Genomic DNA, 23,931 nt, shown 5'->3' on the forward strand with positions numbered 1-23,931 from the left:
TCCTGTAGTTCCAATAATCCATCACCTCCCCAAGGTACATAAATCCTTGGTGGAGGTGAAAGGACGTCCTATTGTCTCAGGCATTGGTTCCTTGTTTGAAAATTTGTCCAATTGGTTGGAATCATTATTGCAACCTCTAGTCTATAAGCTACCCTCGTTCCTTAGGGACACCAAGCACCTTTTAAGATTGATGAAAGATCATACCTGGAACGCTAATATGGGTTGGCTTACAGTTGATGTGGTTGGGCTTTATTCTGCCATCCCACACAACAAAGGGCTAGAAGCCACCAAATTTATGTTGGACAAGTTTAGCACTTTCAATGCAGATTTAAAGCAATACATATTGAGAGTGTTAGACTTTTTGCTAACGTACAATTATTTTGAGTTTTCAGGGAATTTCTGTTTGCAACAAAGGGGGACAGCCATGGGTGCGAAGTTCGCCCCAGTCTATGCCAATATCTTTATGGGCTGGTGGGAGCTTACACACCTATATACTGACCAAAATCCATTTCTGGCATCTATAACTAGCTATAAATGCTATATAGATGATCTCCTGTTTGTTTGGTCCGATTCATAGACAAACTGTGAACTTTTTATCAACTACCTCAATGACAATAAGGTAGGCATGAGTTTTACTTCAAGCTATGATAAAATCCAAATACCCTACCTTGATATTACCTTAATAGGTTTTCCCAATGAAAAAAGGGTGAGTACATCATTATATGTTAAACCGAAAGCATCTAATATCTTTCTGCATGCAAGGAGCTGCCCTCCCAAGCATACCAGTTATGGAATAGCTAAAGGTCAGTTCCTAAGACTTTGCCGGAACTGTTCAGAGGATGACAGCTTTTTGCATGAGAGCAAAACTCTCACAAAAAAGTTTTTAGAGCAGGGATATAATAAGAATATTCTATCCAGAGCTCTCAATGATGTACTGCAAAAAGATAGATCAATTTTGCTAGGGGATGCAAAAAAACAGAATAAAGCACGTTTGTGACAACATATAGCTCACAATATTACTCAGTGTGCAAGATCCTAAGGAAAAATCTGCCAATTTTATTGGCTGATGACAATCTGAAGGAGGAAATAAGGGAAGGATGTTTCTGTGTTCCTAGACATAATATGACAATAGGGAATCGACTATCCCCTTCACTACTAAAGAAACCTAGTAGTTGGTTGTCACAGAAAGGACATTTTAAATGTGGCAACAGTACTTGCAAGGCTTGCGGATATGTTGCAGTGAGCAAGCTGTTTCAATCAATGACCACACAGAAAGTATATTCACACCTTCAATGTACTAATTGTAGGTCTTCATTTGTGATCTATTTGATCACATGCCTCAAATGTGATAAGCACTATGTAGGGTGTACCTCTCGAGAAGCAAGGGAGAGGATACGAGCCCATCTCAATGACATTTAGCGTGGTCATTTAGCCACAGGGGCCGCCAAACATTTTGTAGAAGTACATTGTAGGGATGTGAGGGATTTTTCATGGATGGTAATTGATCAGATTGTTAAGAAACCAACGGGAGGGGACAGATCCAAGGATCTTCTGAAAAAAGAAGCCTTCTGGTTCTTTACCCTAGGTACAAGACAACCATCTGGTTTTAGCATAGAGACCGACTTGATAAACCACTGATAAATTAGGCAGATATAACCATATGTAATTTGCCAAAAATACAAGTATCTATAAGGATTGAGTCTCACACACCTACCTATAGCAAGGTTGGTGCAGTTTGTATTATATATATATATATATATATATATATATATATTAATTTCTCATTTCTTAGGATATGATTATATATTTTAATATACCTTAAAGCTCTGAGTTAAGCACTATAAAACGTTCCCAATCATTCACCAACAATAAAGAAAGAGAGGTCACTTATATTGTAGGAGAGAATATACAATTATTAAGTATTATACCAAATTACAATAAGTACACTTGAGTAAGCCACTCATAAGTTCTGTTTCTTTAAAATTTAAAATTGGGTTTTATACACCGAATCATACATACAAATTTGATTTAGAATCAGACCAGGATTTAATCTAGGTTATCAAAAGCTCTTCATTGATTTCTAAAGAGATAGCATACTTGGATTCCATAATTTCAATCTCCCTTCCTTATTATTATTAATAGATTTCAGTTTTTACTAAGCTAGGGTGTATTTATGTTGACGCCTCGATTATTTCTCTTTTAAGTAACATTAAATATTAATATCCATTTAATTATTTAAAAAAAATCTTTTCTTATATGCACAATTATATTAATTCATATTTAGTTACTTTATCAATTAATTAGCTGGGAGGTTTATTTCCTTCTTTCCTTCTCCCTCCTTTACACACTTAGCCATTGGTTAGCAGGAGTGGGTCATAGTGACCAATCACTAAATAGGTTAGCGGCAGCCTATATAACTCTGCATAACAGAGGGGCATTATGCTGTCTATGAGTAAGGCTCCATAGGAGCTGAAACGCGTCAGACCACACCCACACTAGTGCTCCTATTCACCCTAACATCTAGGCCATAGTTACCCATTGTACATAGTACAAACTGCAGCAAATTACCTTTTTTCTAATTGCTGCTATTGCTGTTTTAATGATACGTTTGGATCAGAGAATAAAGTGGACAGCTATTTGTCCGGATTTTTCCTTTATATATATATATATATATATATATATATATATATATATATATATATATATATATATATATATATACTGTATATATAGATATATATGTGTGTGTGTGTTATGTCAGAAATCTTTTGCAAACATATTTACATGTCCCTAAGTTCCTTTTTTTGCTCTAAACAATGTTGTCTGTCATATCTCTTGTTTATTTATACCACTACTAGTCCTAAAGCCCGTTTACACGGGACATTTTTTGCAGTACAGCGGTCCCACCCCTTGCTCTCTCTCTCCCCCTCTCTTTTGCGCTCTCTCTCGCTCCACCTCTTTTGCTCTCTCTCTCCCCTCTCTTTTGCTCTCTCTCTCGCCTCTCTTTTGCTCTCTCTCTCCCTGTCTCTTTTGCTCTCTCTCCCCCTCTCTTTTGCGCTCTCTCTCGCTCCACCTCTCTTTTGCTCTCTCTCTCCCCCCTCTCTTTTGCTCCCTCTCTCCCCCTCTCTTTTGCTTTCTCACCCCCTCTCTTTTGCTCTCTCTCCCCCTCTCTTTTGCGCTCTCCTCCCCTCTTTTGCGTGCTCTCTCTGTCCCCCTCTCTTTTGCACTCTCTCTCTCCCCCTCTCTTTTGCACTCTCTCTCTCCCCCTCTCTTTTACACTCTCTCTCTCCACCTCTCTTTTGCTCTCTCGCTCCCCCCTCTCTTTTGCTCCCTCTCTCCCCCTCTTTTGCTTTCTCTCCCCCCTCTCTTTTGCTTTCTCTCCCCCCTCTCTTTTGCTCTCTCTCCCCCTCTCTTTTGTGCTCTCTCCCCCCCTCTTTTGCGCGCTCTCTCTCCCCCTCTCTTTTGCGCTCTCTCCCCTCTCTTTTGCGCTCTCTCCCCTCTCTTTTGTGCTCTATCCCCCCTCTCTTTTGCTCTGTCTCTCTCCCTTTTTTTGCTCTCTCTCTCCATCCCTCTCGTTTGCTCTTTCTCTCCCCCCTCTCTTTTGCTCTCTCTCTCTCCCCCCTCTCTTTTGCTCTCTCTCTCCCCCCTCTCTTTTGCTCTCTCTCTCCATCCCTCTCTTTTGATCTCTCTCTCCGCCTCTCTATTGCTCTCTCTCCCCCTCTCTTTTGCTCTCTCTCCCCCCTCTTTTTCTCTCTCTCACACTCTCTATTGTTCTCTCTCTCCCCCTCTCTATTGCACTCTCTCCCCCTCTATTTTGCTCTCTCCCCTTTCTTTTTCTCTCTCTTTCCTCTATTTTGCTCTTTCCCCTCTCTTTTGCTCTCTCTTCCCCTCTTTTTCTCTTTCCCCTCTATTTTGCTCTCTCTCAGTCCCTCTCTATTGCTCTCTCTCCCCCCTCTCTTTTGCTCTCTCTCCCCCCTCTCTTTTGCTCTCTCTCCCCCCTCTCTTTTGCTCTCTCTCCCCCCTCTCTCTCTCCCCTCCTCTCTCCCCTCCTTTCTCTCCCCCTCTCTATCTCCCCCCTCTCTTCTTTTGCTCTCTCTCCCCCTCTCTTTTGCTCTCTCTCCCCCTCTCTTTTGCTCTCTCTCTCTTCCCCTCTCTTTTGCTCTCTCTCTTTCCCCCTCTTATTTTCTCTCTTGCCCCTCTTTTGCTCTCTCTCCCCCTCTCTTTTGCTCTCTCTCTCTTCCCCTCTCTTTTGCTCTCTCTCCCCCCCTCTCTTTTTCTCTCTCTTCCCTCTATTTTGCTCTTCCCCCTCTATTTTGCTCTTCCCCCTCTATTTTGCTCTTTCCCCTCTATTTTGCTCTTTCCCCTCTATTTTGCTCTCTCCCCTCTCTTCTGCTCTTTCTCCTCTCTTCTGCTCTTCCCCCTCTCTTTAGCTCTTTCCTATCTCTTTTTGTCTCTCCTACTCTCTTTCAATTTCTCTCCCCTCTCTCTAACACCGACCGCGCCTGTCCACGCCTCTGTCACGCCCAATCATGCTCCTGACCATGCCCGGTCACGCCTGTCCACGCCCACGCTCCTGCCCCGCCATGCACACTTTTGCCCCACTGCCTCAAACAGCATGTCAGGTAAGGCCAGGTGTGTTTGTCCTCATGCTGTCTCTACTGCGCATGAGAGGTTCGGACAAACACACTTGGCCTTTTATATTATAGGATATGTATATATTGTAAATGTATTATTAGTCTGAGCAGGAATAATTGCGAATATAACGTAATCAGAGTATCATATGTATTTATTTGCAATCAATGGATATTTTAAAGGGATAAGAAAGTGAAAATTTAAGTTGGACTAGTGGGAGCTAGCTGCTAATTGGTGCCTGCACACATTTGTCTCTTGCGATTGGCTAAATAGATGTGTTCAGCGCAATGCTGTTCCTTCAGCAAAGGACAACAAGAGAATGAAGCAAATTTGATAATAGAAGTAAATTGGAAAGTCCTTTAAAATTGTATGTTCTATCCAAATCATGAAAGAATATTTTGGGTTTTCCTGATCCTTTTAAGAGCTGGGCCAGGTTTCTCTCTGCACCTGTCTAACCCCTCCTGATTGCAATCTAGTTTTAAAAACCACCCCTACACAGGTGTTATAAAATGGGCTGGCATATAAGATGACATTTCTTACTGAAAAAGAAATTCAAGAGAAGGAAGAAATATACTGAAAATAGCATGACAGTAAAGAGGTGATTTTAATTTCTGCTGTATCTGAATCATGACAGTTTAAAGTTAGGTGGGCTATCCCTTTGAGCTATCAGTTTAAGATTATATTAAATCAAACATCAATTCGAATTTTAAAATTCTTGTCTAAAATATTACACTGTGTGTCCTAATGTCAGTATCCATGTTTATATTTAATACTAATTTCACATATTCGTACTTTCAAAGTATAATACACAATGTAACAAATGGCACTTACAAGTTCTGATAAGTGATCAATGACACAAGTATTGAGCAATTTGATTTGTTAGTGATAGTTAATAATGTGTATTTGAATCAGATTGACTGATGTCATAAATCATGTGATCATGCATATTCCAATCAAAAGTGGTGGAAAAATTCACTAGTGTGTGGGTTATTTTGGAGCTTGCGTCATAATTGGTGTGAAAAGTGTTGAGGTCAAATATGGCGAGAAGTGGAGAGTGGGACTTGTATTACATGGCTTAAACATGGTGCACATAGATTTTTCCAACAAATAAAAAGGAAGTTAACTATATTATGTTGTGTATTTATTTCATTTTTATCTCTATATCTATTAGTGCAACAAGTCTGGGGCAAAACATTGCATCAAATATGTAGATATAATATTGTCCCCTTGCTTTGTAATGAGAGACAAAGTTGTATCATAATCCATAAGTAATAATGTATTTTTCATTTGTATCTCTATATCTACTAGTGCACCAAATGTGTAGCAATAATATTGTTTGATTTAGAAAGGGTATACAATTGTAATAAAGTTTCTAATTTACTTTTATTATGTCATATACTTCATTCTCTTGCAGCATCAAACATAAGCTTTCTGTGCTTTCCGACTCCTATTGAGTTCTATGGCATCCGCTGCTTAAGGGGTGGCGGATTGAATACCAGATACGCTGAGTCGAAAAAGACATGAGCGTAACTGTAGAATTTTTGTTTACTTCGTGAGAGCTTCAAATAGTGTCAAATAGGAGGGTAAATGAACACGATTCTGCTCGAATTCCATGGGTTTTCAACTTATATTGATCTGTGTTGGATTGAGATTGCAGGATTGTATGTTACATCACAAATTATAACATTTGCTGATTTTGACGCTTTGATAACTACGCGGATCAATCTCGCGACAATTACAATGCGGAATTCCAGTGCATTTTCAGTTGACGCTTTGATAAATATCCCCCTATATGTTTTGTACTGTTTATATATAAAATGTTAGAGTCAGAATAATTACTTAATATTTATGTTATTGAAGATATGAGTATTGGATTTTATATGACTATATATTCCTTATACTGCATTCCTTATTACATTAGCTCCAGTAAATAATATGGACTAGATTTCAAGTGGCCCACTAAAGTTAGCACTGGTCATGATAAGCAATATCACAACCGTGCTAACTTACACTAGTTAATAGTAAATGGATGAGAAAAATACAACGCCCAGCAGCACAGCAGTGGGTAGGAATAGAAATTTATTACAACAATTTAAAATTGAAGTACAAAACTTGGACAAAAAGGTCTAACTACGGTAAGAGTATTATTCCACAAAGGCAGCGTGAAATGACGGTTCCAAAACAGCGAACCAACTGTATCCAACATGAGAAAAATACAACATCCGGCAGCACAGCAGTGGGTAGAAAGAAAGAAATTTATTGCAACAATTTAAAATTGAAGTACAAAACTTGGACACAAAGGTCTAACTATGATAAGAGTATTATTCCATAAAGGCAGCGAGCAATGCTGATTCCAAAACCACGAACCAACTGTATCCAACATGAGAAAAATACAACGTCTGGCAGCACAGCAGTGGGTAGAAATAGAAATAGAAATGTATTGCTGCCTGTGGGTTTGAGCGGTCTTTCGTTTACTGATAGTAAATTGATGCTCTACATGAATTAGAGCACCTGAAGACCTAACGTTTAGTGAAAGGGTTAAAAAGAAACTTTGCACCAAGCACAACATAAAATAAAGTATAACACTTAAATATATATATATATGTATGAGATGTAACAGCGCAAAAGAAAAAACTGAAAAAAGCGTGTTTATACAATTAGATAACACTATTATAATGGTAGTACACAAACCCAAACAGGGTCATAACATTCTCTACTGATCCAATGCTACAAATAGCAGCAGTCTTTACAGTTAGTAAATACAGTAGATCTGGCAAGTCCACAGATATAAGTGTCTCTCTGTTTCTCTGGGACTCGTTCCAATGTGTCCCCAAAGGAGTGTGGCTCAGTCCACAAGTAGATTTGCCTCCAAAAGAGGATCCTCCAATACAGATCTAGAAAACAGAAAGCGGGACAAGTGCACAGGGTGTGCTCCTAGTGTTGTTTGTTTCAGCCGATTCGTATAGGTGGTGAGGAATAATTGAAAACGCACTCACCTGATTCTACCTCAAATGTTATGAGGTATATAAAAGGCCTTAGTGTTATGATGTTTTCAAGGCGTATCTTCTCCTTTTGTCACTCTCAGTCTCCCCTATTCGTGCACCGTTCGTATTAATGTGTTCAGTGAGGGATCCCCCAGTGGGGTATAGAGAGGAGGAGTTCAAATGAAGTGCTGATATACAGTTTAGCACTAAGAACAGTAATATTTATTTGGCCACAAAAACGCCTGGTTACACAACAAACATGAACATATAAAACACAAATAAAATAAGCCTTGATAATAAAGGCGTGTTAATAAAAGTACCACAATATAAGTGTATGTATAAAAGCCACTGGTGAACCAGTGGTCTTAATAGCGTGAGCAGGTCAGCACTCAATGTGTAGATGCACAGCTGATCCTCTATTTTGCTATTTTTCACTTATGGTATGTGGGCGGGGACCGGGGCTGACGCGTTTCACAGCTCTATTGGCTGCTTCATCCGAGGGAGAGACCAATAGACCTGTGAAACGTGCCAGACCCAGCCCCCTGCCCACATACCACGAGTGTCTAGCGAAATAGAGGAAATAGTCTCTCTTAAAAATATCCCAATGTTTATGTATGTACACCTCCTGTATCTCTTTGCAAGTTGCTGCCAATAATTATAGGCCCTTCTTCCATATTAGTTTTTATTTGTCCTTATATTTTATACATTTCTGCCTATCTTTCCTTTTTATATCTTTTATATCATCATCTATCTTCTATTCTTTAATAGTTCTTTTCAATAAATCTTTGTTTTAATATTTCAGCTTGATTATTGAACACATTCTCATCAGTATAATTACTCTTTAGGTGACATATTTGACCTTTAGGGATATTATTTAACCATCTAAAATGATGGCAACTTTTTTGTATTGATATAATTATTCACATCAACATTTGTAAAATATTTAATTGTCTTCAGTTTGCCTTGTTCTGTTTAAATTGTTAAATCTAAAAAAAATAATTTATTCCTTATGTTATTCCCAACTTAACTTTATATTCCATTAATGTATATTTATATAATGCCAATATCTATCCAACTCTTCTTGTGGTCCTTTCAATATAAAAAAAGAGATCGTCAATAAAACGGCAATGGACCACGAGGCTCTATCCCACTTATGACTATCCCACACATCTCCATGCTACCATATAGAGATTGGCATATCTGGGTACAAAACTGATGCCCATCGCCGTGCCTCTGATCTGTAGATAAAAATTAGATGAATACCAGAAACAGTTTGTGCCAATAATAATTTCCATGCCTTGAAGGATAAATGATAATTTATCCTCCTCCATATATTCCTGTAACACTATTTTAGTACCTAAGAAACTTTTTTCTTTTTGTATATTAGTGTAAAGTGAAGAAACATCTTCTGTCACCAACCAGTAATCTTCTTTTCATTGAATATTTTGTAATATCTGTAATATATGTAAAGTATCTTTCAAATATGCTTTAGTTTTACTTACATATGGTTGCAATATTCTATCAATATATTGGGATAAATTACTGGTTAGTGATGAAATGCCAGAGACTATAGGTCTACCAGGTGGTTTCTTAATATATTTATGGATCTTAGGCAATCTATAAAACGTTGGTATCTTGGGAAATTAAAAATGAATTAATTGATTCTCATCTTTTTCTAAAACTCCATCTCTTAAACCATTATTAGTATACTCCTCCATTTTTTTCTTAAAGGTGGACATTCGATTGTGGAATTCTATAAGCATTAGTATCACTTTAAGGGACACTGAACCCACATTTTTTTTCTTTCATGATTCAGACAGAGCAGCAATTTTAAGCAACTTTCTAATTTACTCCTATTATAAATGTTTCTTCATTCTCTTGCTATCTTTATTTGAAAAGCAAAAATGTATGTTTAGAAGCTGGCCCATTTTGGTTCACCTGGGTTGTGCTTGCTGATTGGTGGCTAAATGCACCCACCAATAAACAAGTGCTGTCCAGGGTCTGAACCAAAAAATGTCTGACTCCTTAGCTTAGATGCCTTAGTTTTTAAAAAAAAGATAGCAAGAGAACAAAAAAATTGATAAAAATTAGTAAATTAGAAAGTTGCTTAAAATGTCTGCTCTATCTGAATCATGAAAGAAACAAATTGTGTTTAGTGTCCCTTTAATATATTAATTACAGTGCAGTGTTTGATGCTTTTACTGTCCTACATTGTTTTATACATTCTTCATGATATTGGGGTTGGTCCATTATGACCTTTATCCGCTGGTTTAATAATGATTTCTACCAATAAAAAAGTGTCCATTGGTGCTGACTTTAAAGGGACAGTCAATACCAGAATTCTTGTTGCTTTAAAAGATAGATAATCCCTTAATTACCCATTCCCCAGTTTTGCGTAACCAACATAGTTATAATAATACACTTTTTACCTCTGTGATTACCTTGTATCTAAGCCTCTGCAGACACCCCCCTTATTTCAGTTGTTTTGACAGACTTGCATTTTAGCCAATCAGTGTTCACTCCAGGGTAACTTCACGTGCATGAGCTCAATGTTCATTAAGATGATACTTCTTATATTAAAAATATCCACTCTTTATTTCCTTTCCTTCCCTCTTTGTCTCTGACATTCCCTTCATTCCTTCTTTTTATTGATGGTGTTTCTGTGTAATTCCTTTCCAATTTCCTCTTTCTGAAAAACCCCTAGACATACTGTATCTTTCTCACGAACACTACCAAGTGTTTCAAAATAATTCTTTAAAGGGATAGAATCTTGTTTATATATATATATATATATATATATATATATATTTGCTCAATTATAAATAGACTAGTCCTAAAGCCTGTGTACACGGGCCAATTTTTTAGGTACCGCGGTTCCAACCCTTGCTCCCTCTCTCTCCCCCCTCTCTTTTGCGCTCTCTCTCTCTCTCCCCCCTCTCTTTTGAGTTCTCTCTCTCCCCCTTATTTTGCACTCTCCCCCCTCTTTTGCTCTCTCTCTCCCCTTTTTTGCTCTCTCTCTTCCCCTCTTTTGCGCTCTCTCCCCCTCTCTTTTGTGCTTTCTCCCCCTTGCGCGCTCTCCCCCTCTTTTTTGCGCTCTCTCCCCCTCTTTTTTGCGCTCTCTCCCCCTCTTTTTTGCGCTCTCTCCCCCTCTCTTTTGTGCTCTCTCCCCCTCTCTTTTGTGCTCTCTCCCCCTCTCTTTTGCGCTCTCTCTCTCCCTCTTTTGCTCTCTCTCTCCCTCTTTTGCACTCTGTCTCCCCCTTCTCTTTTGCACTCTCTCCCCCCTCTTTTGCGCTCTCTTTTAAACTCTCCCCCCTCTCTTTTGCGCTCTCTCTCTCCTCCTCTTTTGTGCTCTCTCCCCCTCTCTTGCGCTCTCTCCCCCTCTCTTGCGCTCTCTCCCCCTCTCTTTTGCGCTCTCTCTCTCTCCCACCTCTCTTTCTCCCCCCTCTCTCCCCCCTCTCTTTTGTGCTCTCTCTCCCCCTCTTTCTCTCCCACTCTCTTGCGCTCTCTCTCCCTCTTTTGCTCTTACCCCCTCTTCTGCTCGCTTTCTTTCCTTCCTTCCTCTGTTTTGGTCTCTCCCGCCAGCCACGCCCCTCCCGCGCGCTCCCGTGAGGCCACGCCCCCTCGTCACGCACGCCGGCCACGCCCCCATCATGGCACGCCCGACGCCGGTCACGCCCCCACCAGGCAGCTTCCACAGTGCGCACTACTCTGCAGCTGAAGGCCAGGTGTGTTTGTCCGCGTGCAGTCTCTACTGCGCATGACGGCTTCAGACAAACACACTTGGCCTTGGCCTTTTATAATATAGGATATTAAAAAAAAAAAATCATCAGATATATATAGAAATAAATATTACTAAAAAAAAACCCCACAACATTTACTACCTTTGGGTTAAGCGCAGCTGGTCTATTGTGTGTTGGGTTAGCTTTGGGTTAGCATGCAAGCGAAGTTTTTTTTAACTACGCGCTCCTGAAGATAGTACGCTTGTATGCTAACTTTTTACTTTTCACTTGTAATATGCACGCTAATTCTCCCACCTTTATTGTTCCCTTTTTGAGCGCAGTCAGGGTGCAAGTGAAAAATGCGATAGCTCGCCACTTGTAATCTAACCCAGTATACGTTATCTGTGACTCATTTGTGCAGATGATTCCATGTGATTTTAGGTATTAAGTCTTCATGACATCTCAGTACAACATCTCGAACCTGAACTGTCTTGCTTCCTTACTCAGGAGGCCACTGTGGTGCTGAGCGCCAGAAGCGTAGAGGAGGTGACACAGGATGCAGTAATGCAGGCACTAAGCAAAGTGGCACAGCCAGCCAGGACTGGCAGAAGATCATTTGTGTCAGGCTCCCAAGAGCTTGTGGTGAGTATGTATAGTCCACCCCAATTTATACATGAAGGATAGCTGGCATAGATGTGTGGTTATATACCTGTAGGAGGCTGGCACAGACCCTGTGATTATATACCTGTAGAAGGCTGGCATAGATGTGTGGTTATATACCTGTAGAAGGCTGGCATAGATGTGTGGTTATATACCTGTAGAAGGCTGGCATAGATGTGTGGTTATATACCTGTAGGAGACTGGCACAGACCCTGTGGTTATATACCTGTAGGAGGCTGGCATAGATGTGTGATTATCTACCTGTAGAAGGCTGGCATAGATGTGTGGTTATCTACCTGTAGGAGGCTGGCACAGACCCTGTGATTATATACCTGTAGGAGACTGGCACAAACCCTGTGATTATATACCTGTAGGAGGCTGGCACAGACCCTGTGATTATATACCTGTAGGAGACTGGCACAAACCCTGTGATTATATACCTGTAGGAGACTGGCACAGACCCTGTGATTATATACCTGTAGGAGGCTGGCACAGACCCTGTGATTATATACCTTTAGGAGGCTGGCACAGACCCTGTGATTATATACCTGTAGGAGGCTGGCACAGACCCTGTGATTATCTACCTGTAGGAGGCTGGCACAGACCCTGTGATTATATACCTGTAGGAGACTGGCACAAACCCTGTGATTATATACCTGTAGGAGACTGGCACAGACCCTGTGATTATATACCTGTAGGAGACTGGCACAGACCCTGTGATTATATACCTGTAGGAGGCTGGCACAGACCCTGTGATAATAAATCTGTAGAAGGCTGGCACAGACCCTGTGATTATATACCTGTAGGAGGCTGGCACAGACCCTGTGATTATATACCTGTAGAAGGCTGGCACAGACCCTGTGATTATATACCTGTAGGAGATTGGCACAGACCTTGCGATTATATACCTGTAGGAGGCTGGCACAGACCCTGTGATTATATACCTGTAGGAGGCTGGCACAGACCCTGTGATTATCTACCTGTAGAAGGCTGGCACAGACCCTGTGATTATATACCTGTAGGAGATTGGCACAGGCCCTGTGATTATATACCTGTAGTGGGCTTGCATAGAACCTGCGATAATATACCTGTAGGAGGCTGGCACTGCCCCTGTGATTATATACCTGTAGGAGGCTGGCACTGCCCCTGTAATAATATACCTGTAGGAGGCTGGCACTGCCCCTGTAATAATATACCTGTAGGAGGCTGGCACTGCCCCTGTAATAATATACCTGTAGTGGGCTTGCATAGAACCTGCGATAATATACCTGTAGGAGGCTGGCATAGAACCTGTGATAATATACCTGTAGGAGACTGGCACTGCCCCTGTGATTATCTACCTGTAGGAGACTGGCACAGACCCTGTGATTTTATACTTGTAGGAGGCTGTCACAGAACCTGTGATAATATACCTGTAGGAGACTGGCACAGACCCTGTGATTTTATACTTGTAGGAGACTGGCACTGACCCTGTGATTATCTACCTGTAGCAGACTGGTATAGAACCTGTGATTATCTACCTGTAGGAGGCTGGCACTGACCCTGTGATTATCTACCTGTAGGAGTCTGACATAAAATCTGTGATAATATACCTGTAGGAGGCTAGCACAGACCCTGTGATTATCTACCTGTAGGAGGCTGGCACTGCCCCTGTGATTATATAACTGTAGGAGGCTGGCACAGACCCTGTGATTATATACCTGTAGGAGACTGGCACAAACCCTGTGATTATATACCTGTAGGAGACTGGCACAGACCCTGTGATTATATACCTGTAGGAGGCTGGCACAGACCCTGTGATAATAAATCTGTAGAAGGCTGGCACAGACCCTGTGATTATATACCTGTAGGAGGCTGGCACAGACCCTGTGATTATATACCTGTAGGAGGCTGGCACAGACCCTGTGATTATCTACCTGTAGAAGGCTGGCACAGACCCTGTGATTATATACCTGTAGGAGATTGGCACAGGCCCTGTGATTATATACCTGTAGTGGGCTTGCATAGAACCTGCGATAATATACCTGTAGGAGGCTGGCACTGCCCCTGTGATTATATACCTGTAGGAGGCTGGCACTGCCCCTGTAATAATATACCTGTAGGAGGCTGGCACTGCCCCTGTAATAATATACCTGTAGGAGGCTGGCACTGCCCCTGTAATAATATACCTGTAGTGGGCTTGCATAGAACCTGCGATAATATACCTGTAGGAGGCTGGCATAGAACCTGTGATAATATACCTGTAGGAGACTGGCACTGCCCCTGTGATTATCTACCTGTAGGAGACTGGCACAGACCCTGTGATTTTATACTTGTAGGAGGCTGTCACAGAACCTGTGATAATATACCTGTAGGAGACTGGCACAGACCCTGTGATTTTATACTTGTAGGAGACTGGCACTGACCCTGTAATAATATACCTGTAGTGGGCTTGCATAGAACCTGCGATAATATACCTGTAGGAGGCTGGCATAGAACCTGTGATAATATACCTGTAGGAGACTGGCACTGCCCCTGTGATTATCTACCTGTAGGAGACTGGCACAGACCCTGTGATTTTATACTTGTAGGAGGCTGTCACAGAACCTGTGATAATATACCTGTAGGAGACTGGCACAGACCCTGTGATTTTATACTTGTAGGAGACTGGCACTGACCCTGTGATTATCTACCTGTAGCAGACTGGCATAGAACCTGTGATTATCTACCTGTAGGAGGCTGGCACTGACCCTGTGATTATCTACCTGTAGGAGTCTGACATAAAATCTGTGATAATATACCTGTAGGAGGCTAGCACAGACCCTGTGATTATCTACCTGTAGGAGGCTGGCACTGCCCCTGTGATTATATAACTGTAGGAGGCTGGCACAGACCCTGTGATTATCTACCTGTAGGAGGCTGGCACTGCCCCTGTGATTATATAACTGTAGGAGGCTGGCACAGACCCTGTGATTATATACCTGTAGGAGGCTGGCACTGTCCCTGTGATTATATACCTGTAGGAGGCTGGCACAGACCCTGTGATTATCTACCTGTAGGAGGCTGGCACTGCCCCTGTGATTATATACCTGTAGGAGGCTGACACAGACCCTGTGATTATCTACCTGTAGGAGGCTGGCAAAGACCCTGTGATTATATACCTGTAGGACACTGGCACAGACCCTGTAATAATATACCTATAGTAGGCTGGCACTGTCCTGTGATTATATACCTCTAGGAGACTGGCACAGACCCTGTGATTATCTACCTGTAGGAGACTGGTACAGACCCTGTGATTATCTACCTGTAGGAGACTGGCACAGACCCTGTGATTATCTACCTGTAGGAGACTGGCACAGACCCTGTTATTATATACCTGCAGGAGACTGGCACAGGCCCTGTGATTATATACCTGTAGGAGGCTGACATAAAATCTGTGATAATATACCTATAGTAGGCTGGCACTGTCCTGTGATTATCTACCTGTAGGAGGCTGGCACAGAATCTGTGATAATATACCTGTAGGAGGCTGGCACAGAATCTGTGATAATATACCTGTAGGAGACTGGCACAGACCCTGTAATAATATACCTGTAGGAGACTGGCACACACCCTGTGATAATATACCTGTAGGAGACTGGCACAGACCCTGTAATAATATACTTGTAGGAGACTGGCACAGACCCTGTGATAATAAATCTGTAGGAGACTGGCACATATCCTGTGATTATCTACCTGTAGGAGATTGGCACAGACCTTGCGATTATATACCTGTAGGAGACTGGCACAGATCCTGTGATTATCTACCTGTAGGAGACTGACACAGAACCTGTGATTATATACCTGTAGGAGGCTGGCACACACCCTGTGATAATATACCTGTAGGAGACTGGCACAGACCCTGTGATTATATACCTGTAGGAGGCTGGCACACACTCTGTGATAATATACTTGTCGGAGATTGGCACAGACCCTGTGATTATCTACCTGTAGGAGACTGGCACAGATCCTGTGATTATCTACCTGTAGGAGACTGACACAGAACCTGTGATTATATACCTGTAGGAGGCTGGCACACACCCTGTGATAATATACCTGTAGGAGACTGGCACAGACCCTGTAATAATATACTTGTAGGAGACTGGCACAGACCCTGTGATAATAAATCTGTAGGAGACTGGCACATATCCTGTGATTATCTACCTGTAGGAGATTGGCACAGACCTTGCGATTATATACCTGTAGGAGACTGACACAGACCCTGTGATTATCTACCTGTAGGAGGCTGGCACACACCCTGTGATAATATACTTGTCGGAGATTGGCACAGACCCTGTGATAATCCCCCCTCTAATTCTACCCCGGTTTCTAACTTTTCAATCACTGTTGGTGACACCACTATCACCCCAAGTCCACTGCCTAGGAGTTACGCTTGACTCCAATCTGTCCTTCATACCCCACATCCAATTGCTCTCTTCATCCTGTGGCAACCATTTACGCAATATCTCCAAAATTTGTCTGTTTCTGAGTGCTGAAACTACTAAACAGCTAATCCACTCCCTGGTAATTTGCCGAGTTGACTGCTGTAATAACCTACTAACTGGCCTCCATCACTCCCACCTCTCCTCTCTTCAAGCCATCCTAAAGGCCTCTGCTAGACTAATTCACCTCTCTCGACGCTCTGTTTCTGCTGCACCTCTCTGTGAGTCCCTTCACTGGCTCCCCATTCACAGTAGACTTAAATTCAAAATTCTCACCCTGACCTACAAAGCCCTCACCAATGCTGCCCACCCTCACTGTCCTCACTCATCAACAAATCTACTCCAGTCTGCCCCCTAAGATCCAACAATGACCTGCTCCTTGCATCTTCTACCATCACCTCCTCCCATGCTAGACTACAGGACTTCTCTTGTGCGGCACCAACCATCTGGAACGCACTTCTTTGAGCTGTCAGACTTTCCCCTAACCTCTCCTCCTTTAAAAGCTCCCTAAAGTCCTTCTTGTTCAGGGAAGCCTATCTCCAAATCAGTAACTAATTAATCCCACTTGCCTAATAGATGCCCTCATCTAACTCCACACTAACATCATTCCCACCTCTGCAGTCCCCACCTCCTGATAGGGAAGCCTATCTCCAAATCAGTAACAAATTAATTCCACTTGCCTAATAGTTGCCCTCATCTAACTCCACACTAACATCATTCTCGCCTTTGCAGTCCCCACCTCCTGTTTCTCACCCTCCTACCCATCTAGATTGTAAGTTCCCACAGGAACAGGGCCCTCAATTCCCCCTGTATTTGTTTTTCTAATCTTTGTCTATTGTCTTTTACATTGTATTGTATTGTACTTTTATCCTTGTACCCATGAACAGCGCTGTGGAATCTGTTGGCGCTTTATAAATAAAGAATAATAATAATAATAACCCTCTAGGAGACTGGCACAGACCCTGTTATAATAAACCTGTAGGAGACTGGCACATACCCTGTGATTATCTACCTGTAGGATACTGGCACATACCCTGTAATTATAGACCTGTAGGAGACTGGCACAGACCCTGTGTTTATATACCTGTTTGAGACTGGAACAGAACCCTGTGAATATATACCTGTAGAAGACTGGCACTGAACCTGTGATTATATACCTTTTAGGGGGCTGGCACAGACCCTGTGATAATATACCTGTAGGAGACTGGCACAGACCCTGTGATAATATACCTGTAGGAGACTGGCACAGACCCTGTGATAATATACCTGTAGGAGACTGGCACAGACCCTGTGATAATATACTTGTACGAGGCTGGCACAGACTCTATGATTATCTACCTGTAGGAGGCTTGCACAGAACCTATGATCATATACCTGTAGGAGACTGGCACAGACCCTGTGATAACATACCTGTAGGAGACTGGCGCAGCCCCTGTGATATACCTGTAGGAGACTGGCACAGACCCTATGATTATCTACCTGTAGGAGACTGGCACATACCCTGTGATTATCTAGCTGTAGGAGACTGGCACATACCCTGTAGTAATATACCTGTAAGAGACTGGCACTGCCCCTGTGATAATATACCTGTAGGAGACTGACACATAACCTGTGACAATATACCTGTAGGAGACTGGCACATACCCTGTAGTAATATACCTGTAAGAGACTGGCACTGCCCCTGTGATAATATACCTGTAGGAGGCTAGTGCTGCCCCTGTGATAATATACCTGTAGGATTCTGGCACAGACACTGTAATAATATATCTGTAGGAGACTGGCACAGACAATGTGAAAATATACATGTAGGAGACTGGCACAGCCTCTGTGATTATCTAACTGTAAGAGACTGGCACATACCCTGTGAAAATATACCTGTAAGACTGGCACTGCCTCTTTAATTATCTACCTGTAGGAGACTAGCACTGCTTTTGTGATGACCTGTAGGAAACTGGCACAAACCCTGTGATAATATACATGTAGGAGGCTGGCACAGACCCATTGGTAATGTACCTTTAGGGGGCTGGCACTGCCTCTTTGATTATCTATCTGTAGGAGGCTGGCACAAAACCTGTGATTATATACCTGTAGGAGACTGGCATGGCCCCTATGATTATATACCTGTAGGAGGCTAGCACAGAACTTGTGATTATATACCTCTAGGAGGCTGGCACAGATCCGTGATTATATACTCGTAGGACTCTGGCACAGACCCTGTAATAATATACCTATAGTATTCTGGCACTGTCCTGTGATTATCTAACTGTAGGTGGATGGCACAGAATCTGTGATTATCTACCTGTACGGGGCTGGCACAGAATCTGTGATTATTTACCTGTCGGAGACTGGCACAGACCCTGTGATAATAAATCTGTAGGAGACTGACACAGACCCTGTGATTATCTACCTGTAGGAGACTGACACAGACCCTGTGATTATATACCTGTAGGAGACTGGCACAAACCCTGTGATTATATACCTGTAGGAGACTGGCACAGACCCTGTGATTATATACCTGTAGGAGACTGGCACAAACCCTGTGATTATATACCTGTAGGAGACTGGCACAAACCCTGTGATTATACACCTGTAGGAGGCTGGCACAGACCCGGTGATTATATACCTGTAGGAGGCTGGCACAGAATCTGTGTTAATATACCTGTAGGAGGCTGCACTGTCCTGTGATTAACACAGATTCTGTGCCAGCCTCCTACAGGTAGATAATCACAGGACAGTGCCAGCCTCCTACAGCTATATGATCACAGGGTCTGTGCTAGTCTCCTACAGGTTTATTATAACAGGGTCTGTGCCAGTCTCTGACAGGTAGATAATCACAGGACAGTGCAGCCTCCTACAGGTATATTATCTACCTGTCAGAGACTGGCACAGACCCTGTTATAATAAACCTGTAGGAGACTTGCACAGACCCTGTGATAATAAACCTCTAGGAGACTGGCACAGACCCTGTGAAAATATACCTGTACGAGGCTGGCACAGACTCTATGATCTACCTGTAAGAGGCTTGCACAGAACCTATGATAATATACCTGTAGGAGACTGGCACAGCCCCTGTGATAACATACCTGTAGGAGACTGGCGCAGCCCCTGTGATATACCTGTAGGAGACTGGTACATACCCTGTGATTATCTAGCTGTAGGAGACTGGCGCATACCCTGTAGTAATATACTTGTAAGAGACTGGCACTGCCCCTGTGATAATATACCTGTAGGAGTCTGGTACTGCCCCTGTGATAATATACCTGTAGGATTCTGGCACAGACCCTGTAATAATATAACTGTAGGAGACTGGCACAGACAATGTGAAAATATACATGTAGGAGACTGGCACAGCCTCTGTGATTATCTATCTGTAAGAGACTGGCACATACCCTGTGATAATATAGCTGTAGGAGACTGGCACTGCCTCTTTAATTATCTACCTGTAGGAGACTAGCACTGCTTTTGTGATTACCTGTAGGAAACTGGCACAGACCCTGTGATTATCTACATGTAGGAGACTGGCACAGACCCTGTGATAATATACATGTAGGAGACTGGCACTGACCCTGTGATTATAGACCTGTAGGAGACTGGCACAGAACCTGTGATTATATACCTGTAGGAGACTGGCACAGACCCTGTGATTATATACCTGTAGGAGACTGGCACAGAACCTGTGATTATATACCTGTAGGACACTGGCACAGAACCTGTGATTATATACCTGTAGAAGACTGGCACAGACCCTGTGATTATATAACTGTAGGAGGCTGGCACAGACCCTGTAATTATATACCTGTAGGAGACTGGCACAGACCCTGTGATTATATACATGTAGGAGACTGGCACAGACCCTGTGATTATCTACATGTAGGAGACTGGCACAGACCCTGTGATAATATACATGTAGGAGACTGGCACTGACCCTGTGATTATAGACCTGTAGGAGACTGGCACAGACCCTGTGATTATAGACCTGTAGGAGACTGGCACAGAACCTGTGATTATATACCTGTAGGAGACTGGCACAGAACCTGTGATTATATACCTGTAGGACACTGGCACAGAACCTGTGATTATATACCTGTAGAAGACTGGCACAGACCCTGTGATTATATAACTGTAGGAGGCTGGCACAGACCGTGTAATTATATACCTGTAGGAGACTGGCACAGACCCTGTTATTATATACATGTAGGAGACTGGCACTGACCCTGTGATTATAGACCTGTAGGAGACTGACACAGACCCTGTGATTATAGACCTGTAGGAGACTGGCACAGACCCTGTGAATATCTACCTGTAGGAGACTGGCACAGACCCTGTGATTATATACCTGTAGGAGGCTGCACTGTCCTGTGATCATCTACCTGTCAGAGACTGGAACAGACCCTGTTATAATAAACCTGTAGGAGACTTGCACAGACCCTGTGATAATAAACAAGTAGGAGACTGGCACAGACCCTGTAATTATCCACCTGTAGGAGACTGGCAGAGACCCTGTGATTATAGACCTGTAAGAGACTGGCACAGACCCTGTGATTATATACCTGCAGGAGGCTGGCACAGACCCTGTGATTATAGACCTGTAGGAGACTGGCACAGACCTTGTGATTATAGACCTGTAGGAGGCTGGACGACCCTGTGATTATCTACCTGTAGTTGACTGGCACAGACCCTTTGATAATATACCTGTAGGAGACTGGCACAGACCCTGTGATTATAGACCTGTAGGAGACTGGCACATACCCTGTGATTATAGACCTGTAGGAGACTGGCACAGAATCTGTGTTAATATACCTTTAGGAAGCTGGCACTGTCCTGTGATTATATACCTGTAGGAGACTGGCACAGAATCTGGGATAATAAACCTGTAGGAGACTGGCACAGACCCTGTGATAATATACCTGTAGGAGACTGGCACAGACCCTGTGATAATATACCTGTAGAAGGCTGGCACAGACTCTATGGTTATCTACCTGTAGAAGGCTGGCACAGAACCTATGATAATATACCTGTAGGAGACTGGCACAGACACTGTGATAACATACCTGTAGGAGACTGGCGCAGCCCCTGTGATATACCTGTAGGAGACTGGCACAGACCCTGTGATTATCTACCTGTAGGAGACTGGCACATACCCTGTGATTAGCTGTAGGAAACTGGCACATACCCTGTGATAATATACCTGTAGGAGACTGGCACTGCCCCTGTGATAATATACCTATAGGATTCTGGCACAGCATCTGTGATTATCTAGCTGTAAGAGACTGGCACATACCCTGTGATAATATACCTGTAGGAGACTGGCACTGCCTCTTTAATTATCTACCTGTAGGAGACTAGCACTGCTTCTGTGACTACCTGTAGGAAACTGGCACAGACCCCGTGATAATATACCTGTAGGAGACTGGCACTGCCTCTTTAATTATCTACCTGTAGGAGACTAGCACTGCTTCTGTGACTACCTGTAGGAAACTGGCACAGACCCCGTGATAATATACCTGTAGGAGACTGGCACTGCCTCTCTGATTATCCACCTGTAGGAGACTGGCACAGACCCTGTGATAATATACTTTTTGGAGGCTGGCACAGATCCATTGATAATGTACCTTTAGGGGGCTAGCACTGCCTCTTTGATTATCTACATGTAGGAGGCTGGCACAAAAACTGTGATTATATACCTGTAGGAGACTGGCATGGCCCCTATGATTATATACCTGTAGGAGACTAGCACAAAACCTGTGATTATATACCTGTAGGAGGCTGGCACAGAACCTGTGATTATATACCTGTAGGAGGCTAGCACAGAACCTGTGATTATATACCTGTAGGAGGCTGGCACAGATCCGTGATTATATACCCGTATGACTCTGTAGGAGATTGGCACAGACCCTGTGATTATCTACCTGTAGGAGACTGGCACATACCCTGTGATTATCTAGCTGTAGGAGACTGGCACATACCCCGTGATAATATACCTGTAGGAGAATGGCACTGCCCCTGTGATAATATACCTGTTGGAGACTGGCACAGAACCTGTTATAATTTACCTATAGTAGGCTGACACTGCCCCTGTTATTATCTACATGTAGGAGACTGGCATAGATCCTGTGATTATTTACCTGTAGGACACTTGCACAGACCCTGTAATAATATACCTATAGTAGGCTGGTACTGTCCTGTGATTATCTACCTGTAGGAGACTGGCACAGAACCTGTGATAATAAACCTGTAGGAGACTGGCACAGACCCTGTGATAATAAACCTGTAGGAGACTGGCACTGACCCTCTGATTATCCACCTGTAGGATACTGGCATAGACCCTGTGATTATATACATGTAAGAGACTGGCACAGACCCTGTGATTATATACCTGTAGGAGGCTGACACAGACCCTGTGAATGTATAACTGTAGGAGGCTGGCACTGACCTTTTGATTATATGCCTGTAGGAGGCTGGCACTCTCCTGTGATTATCTACTTCAAGGACACTGGCACAGGCCCTGTAATAATATACCTATACAAGTGTGGCACTGTCCATTGATTATATACCTGTAGGAGGTTGGCACAAACCCAGTGATTATATACCAGTAGGAGGCTGGCACAGACCCTGTGATTATCTATCTGTAGGAGGCTGGCACAGAATCTGTGCTAATATACCTGTAGGAGACTGGCACAGCCCCTGTGATATACCTGTAGAAGACTGGCACAGACCCTGTGATTATCTATCTGTAGGAGACTGGCACAGACCATGTGATAATATAACTGTAGGAGACTGGCACTGCAACTGTGATAATATAACTATAGGAGACTGGCACTGCCACTGTGATAATATACCTTTAGGAGGCTGGCACTGACTCTTTGATTATCCACCTGTAGGAGGCTGGCACAGACCCTGTGATTTTATACCTGTAGGAGGTTGGCACAGAACCTGTAATAATATACCTGTAGGCAACTGGCACAGACCCTGGGATAATATACCTGTAGGAGGCTGGCACAAACCCTGTGATTATATACCTGTAGGAGACTGGCACAGACCCTGTGATTATATACCTGTAGGAGACTGGCACAGAACCTGTGATTATATACCTGTAGGAGACTGGCACAAACCCTGTGATTATATACCTGTAGGAGGCTGGCACAGACCATGTGATTATATACCTGTAGGAGACTGGCACAGACCCTGTGATTATATACCTGTAGGAGGCTGGCACAGACCCTGTTATTTACCTGTAGGAGACTGGCACAGACCCTGTGATTATATACCTGTAGGAGACTGGCACAGACCCTGTGATTATATACCTGTAGGAGGCTGGCACAGACCCTGTGATTATATACCTGTAGGAGGCTGGCACAGACCCTGTGAATATCTAGCTGTAGGAGACTTGCACAGACCATGTGATTATCTACCTGTAGAAGGCTGGCACAGACCCAGTGATTATATACCTGTAGGAGGCTGGCACAGACCCGGTGA

At 43.0% G+C, this 23,931-nt stretch overlaps 1 protein-coding gene across 4 annotated transcripts in view; it reads left to right on the forward strand.

Annotated features, from left to right (window-relative positions):
• The window catches only part of LOC128650449 (serine-rich adhesin for platelets-like), a 376,989-nt gene that overhangs the window by 188,884 nt on the left and 164,174 nt on the right, over positions 1-23,931 (forward strand). For all 4 annotated transcript variants that reach the window (XM_053704393.1, XM_053704394.1, XM_053704396.1 and 1 more), the window contains exon 5: positions 11,843-11,977. In XM_053704393.1, the coding sequence (XP_053560368.1) occupies positions 11,843-11,977 (135 nt within the window). The remainder of the gene's footprint in view (positions 1-11,842; positions 11,978-23,931) is intronic.

This window comes from Bombina bombina, chromosome 2 (assembly GCF_027579735.1).
Source record: "Bombina bombina isolate aBomBom1 chromosome 2, aBomBom1.pri, whole genome shotgun sequence".
NCBI lineage: Eukaryota > Metazoa > Chordata > Amphibia > Anura > Bombinatoridae > Bombina > Bombina bombina.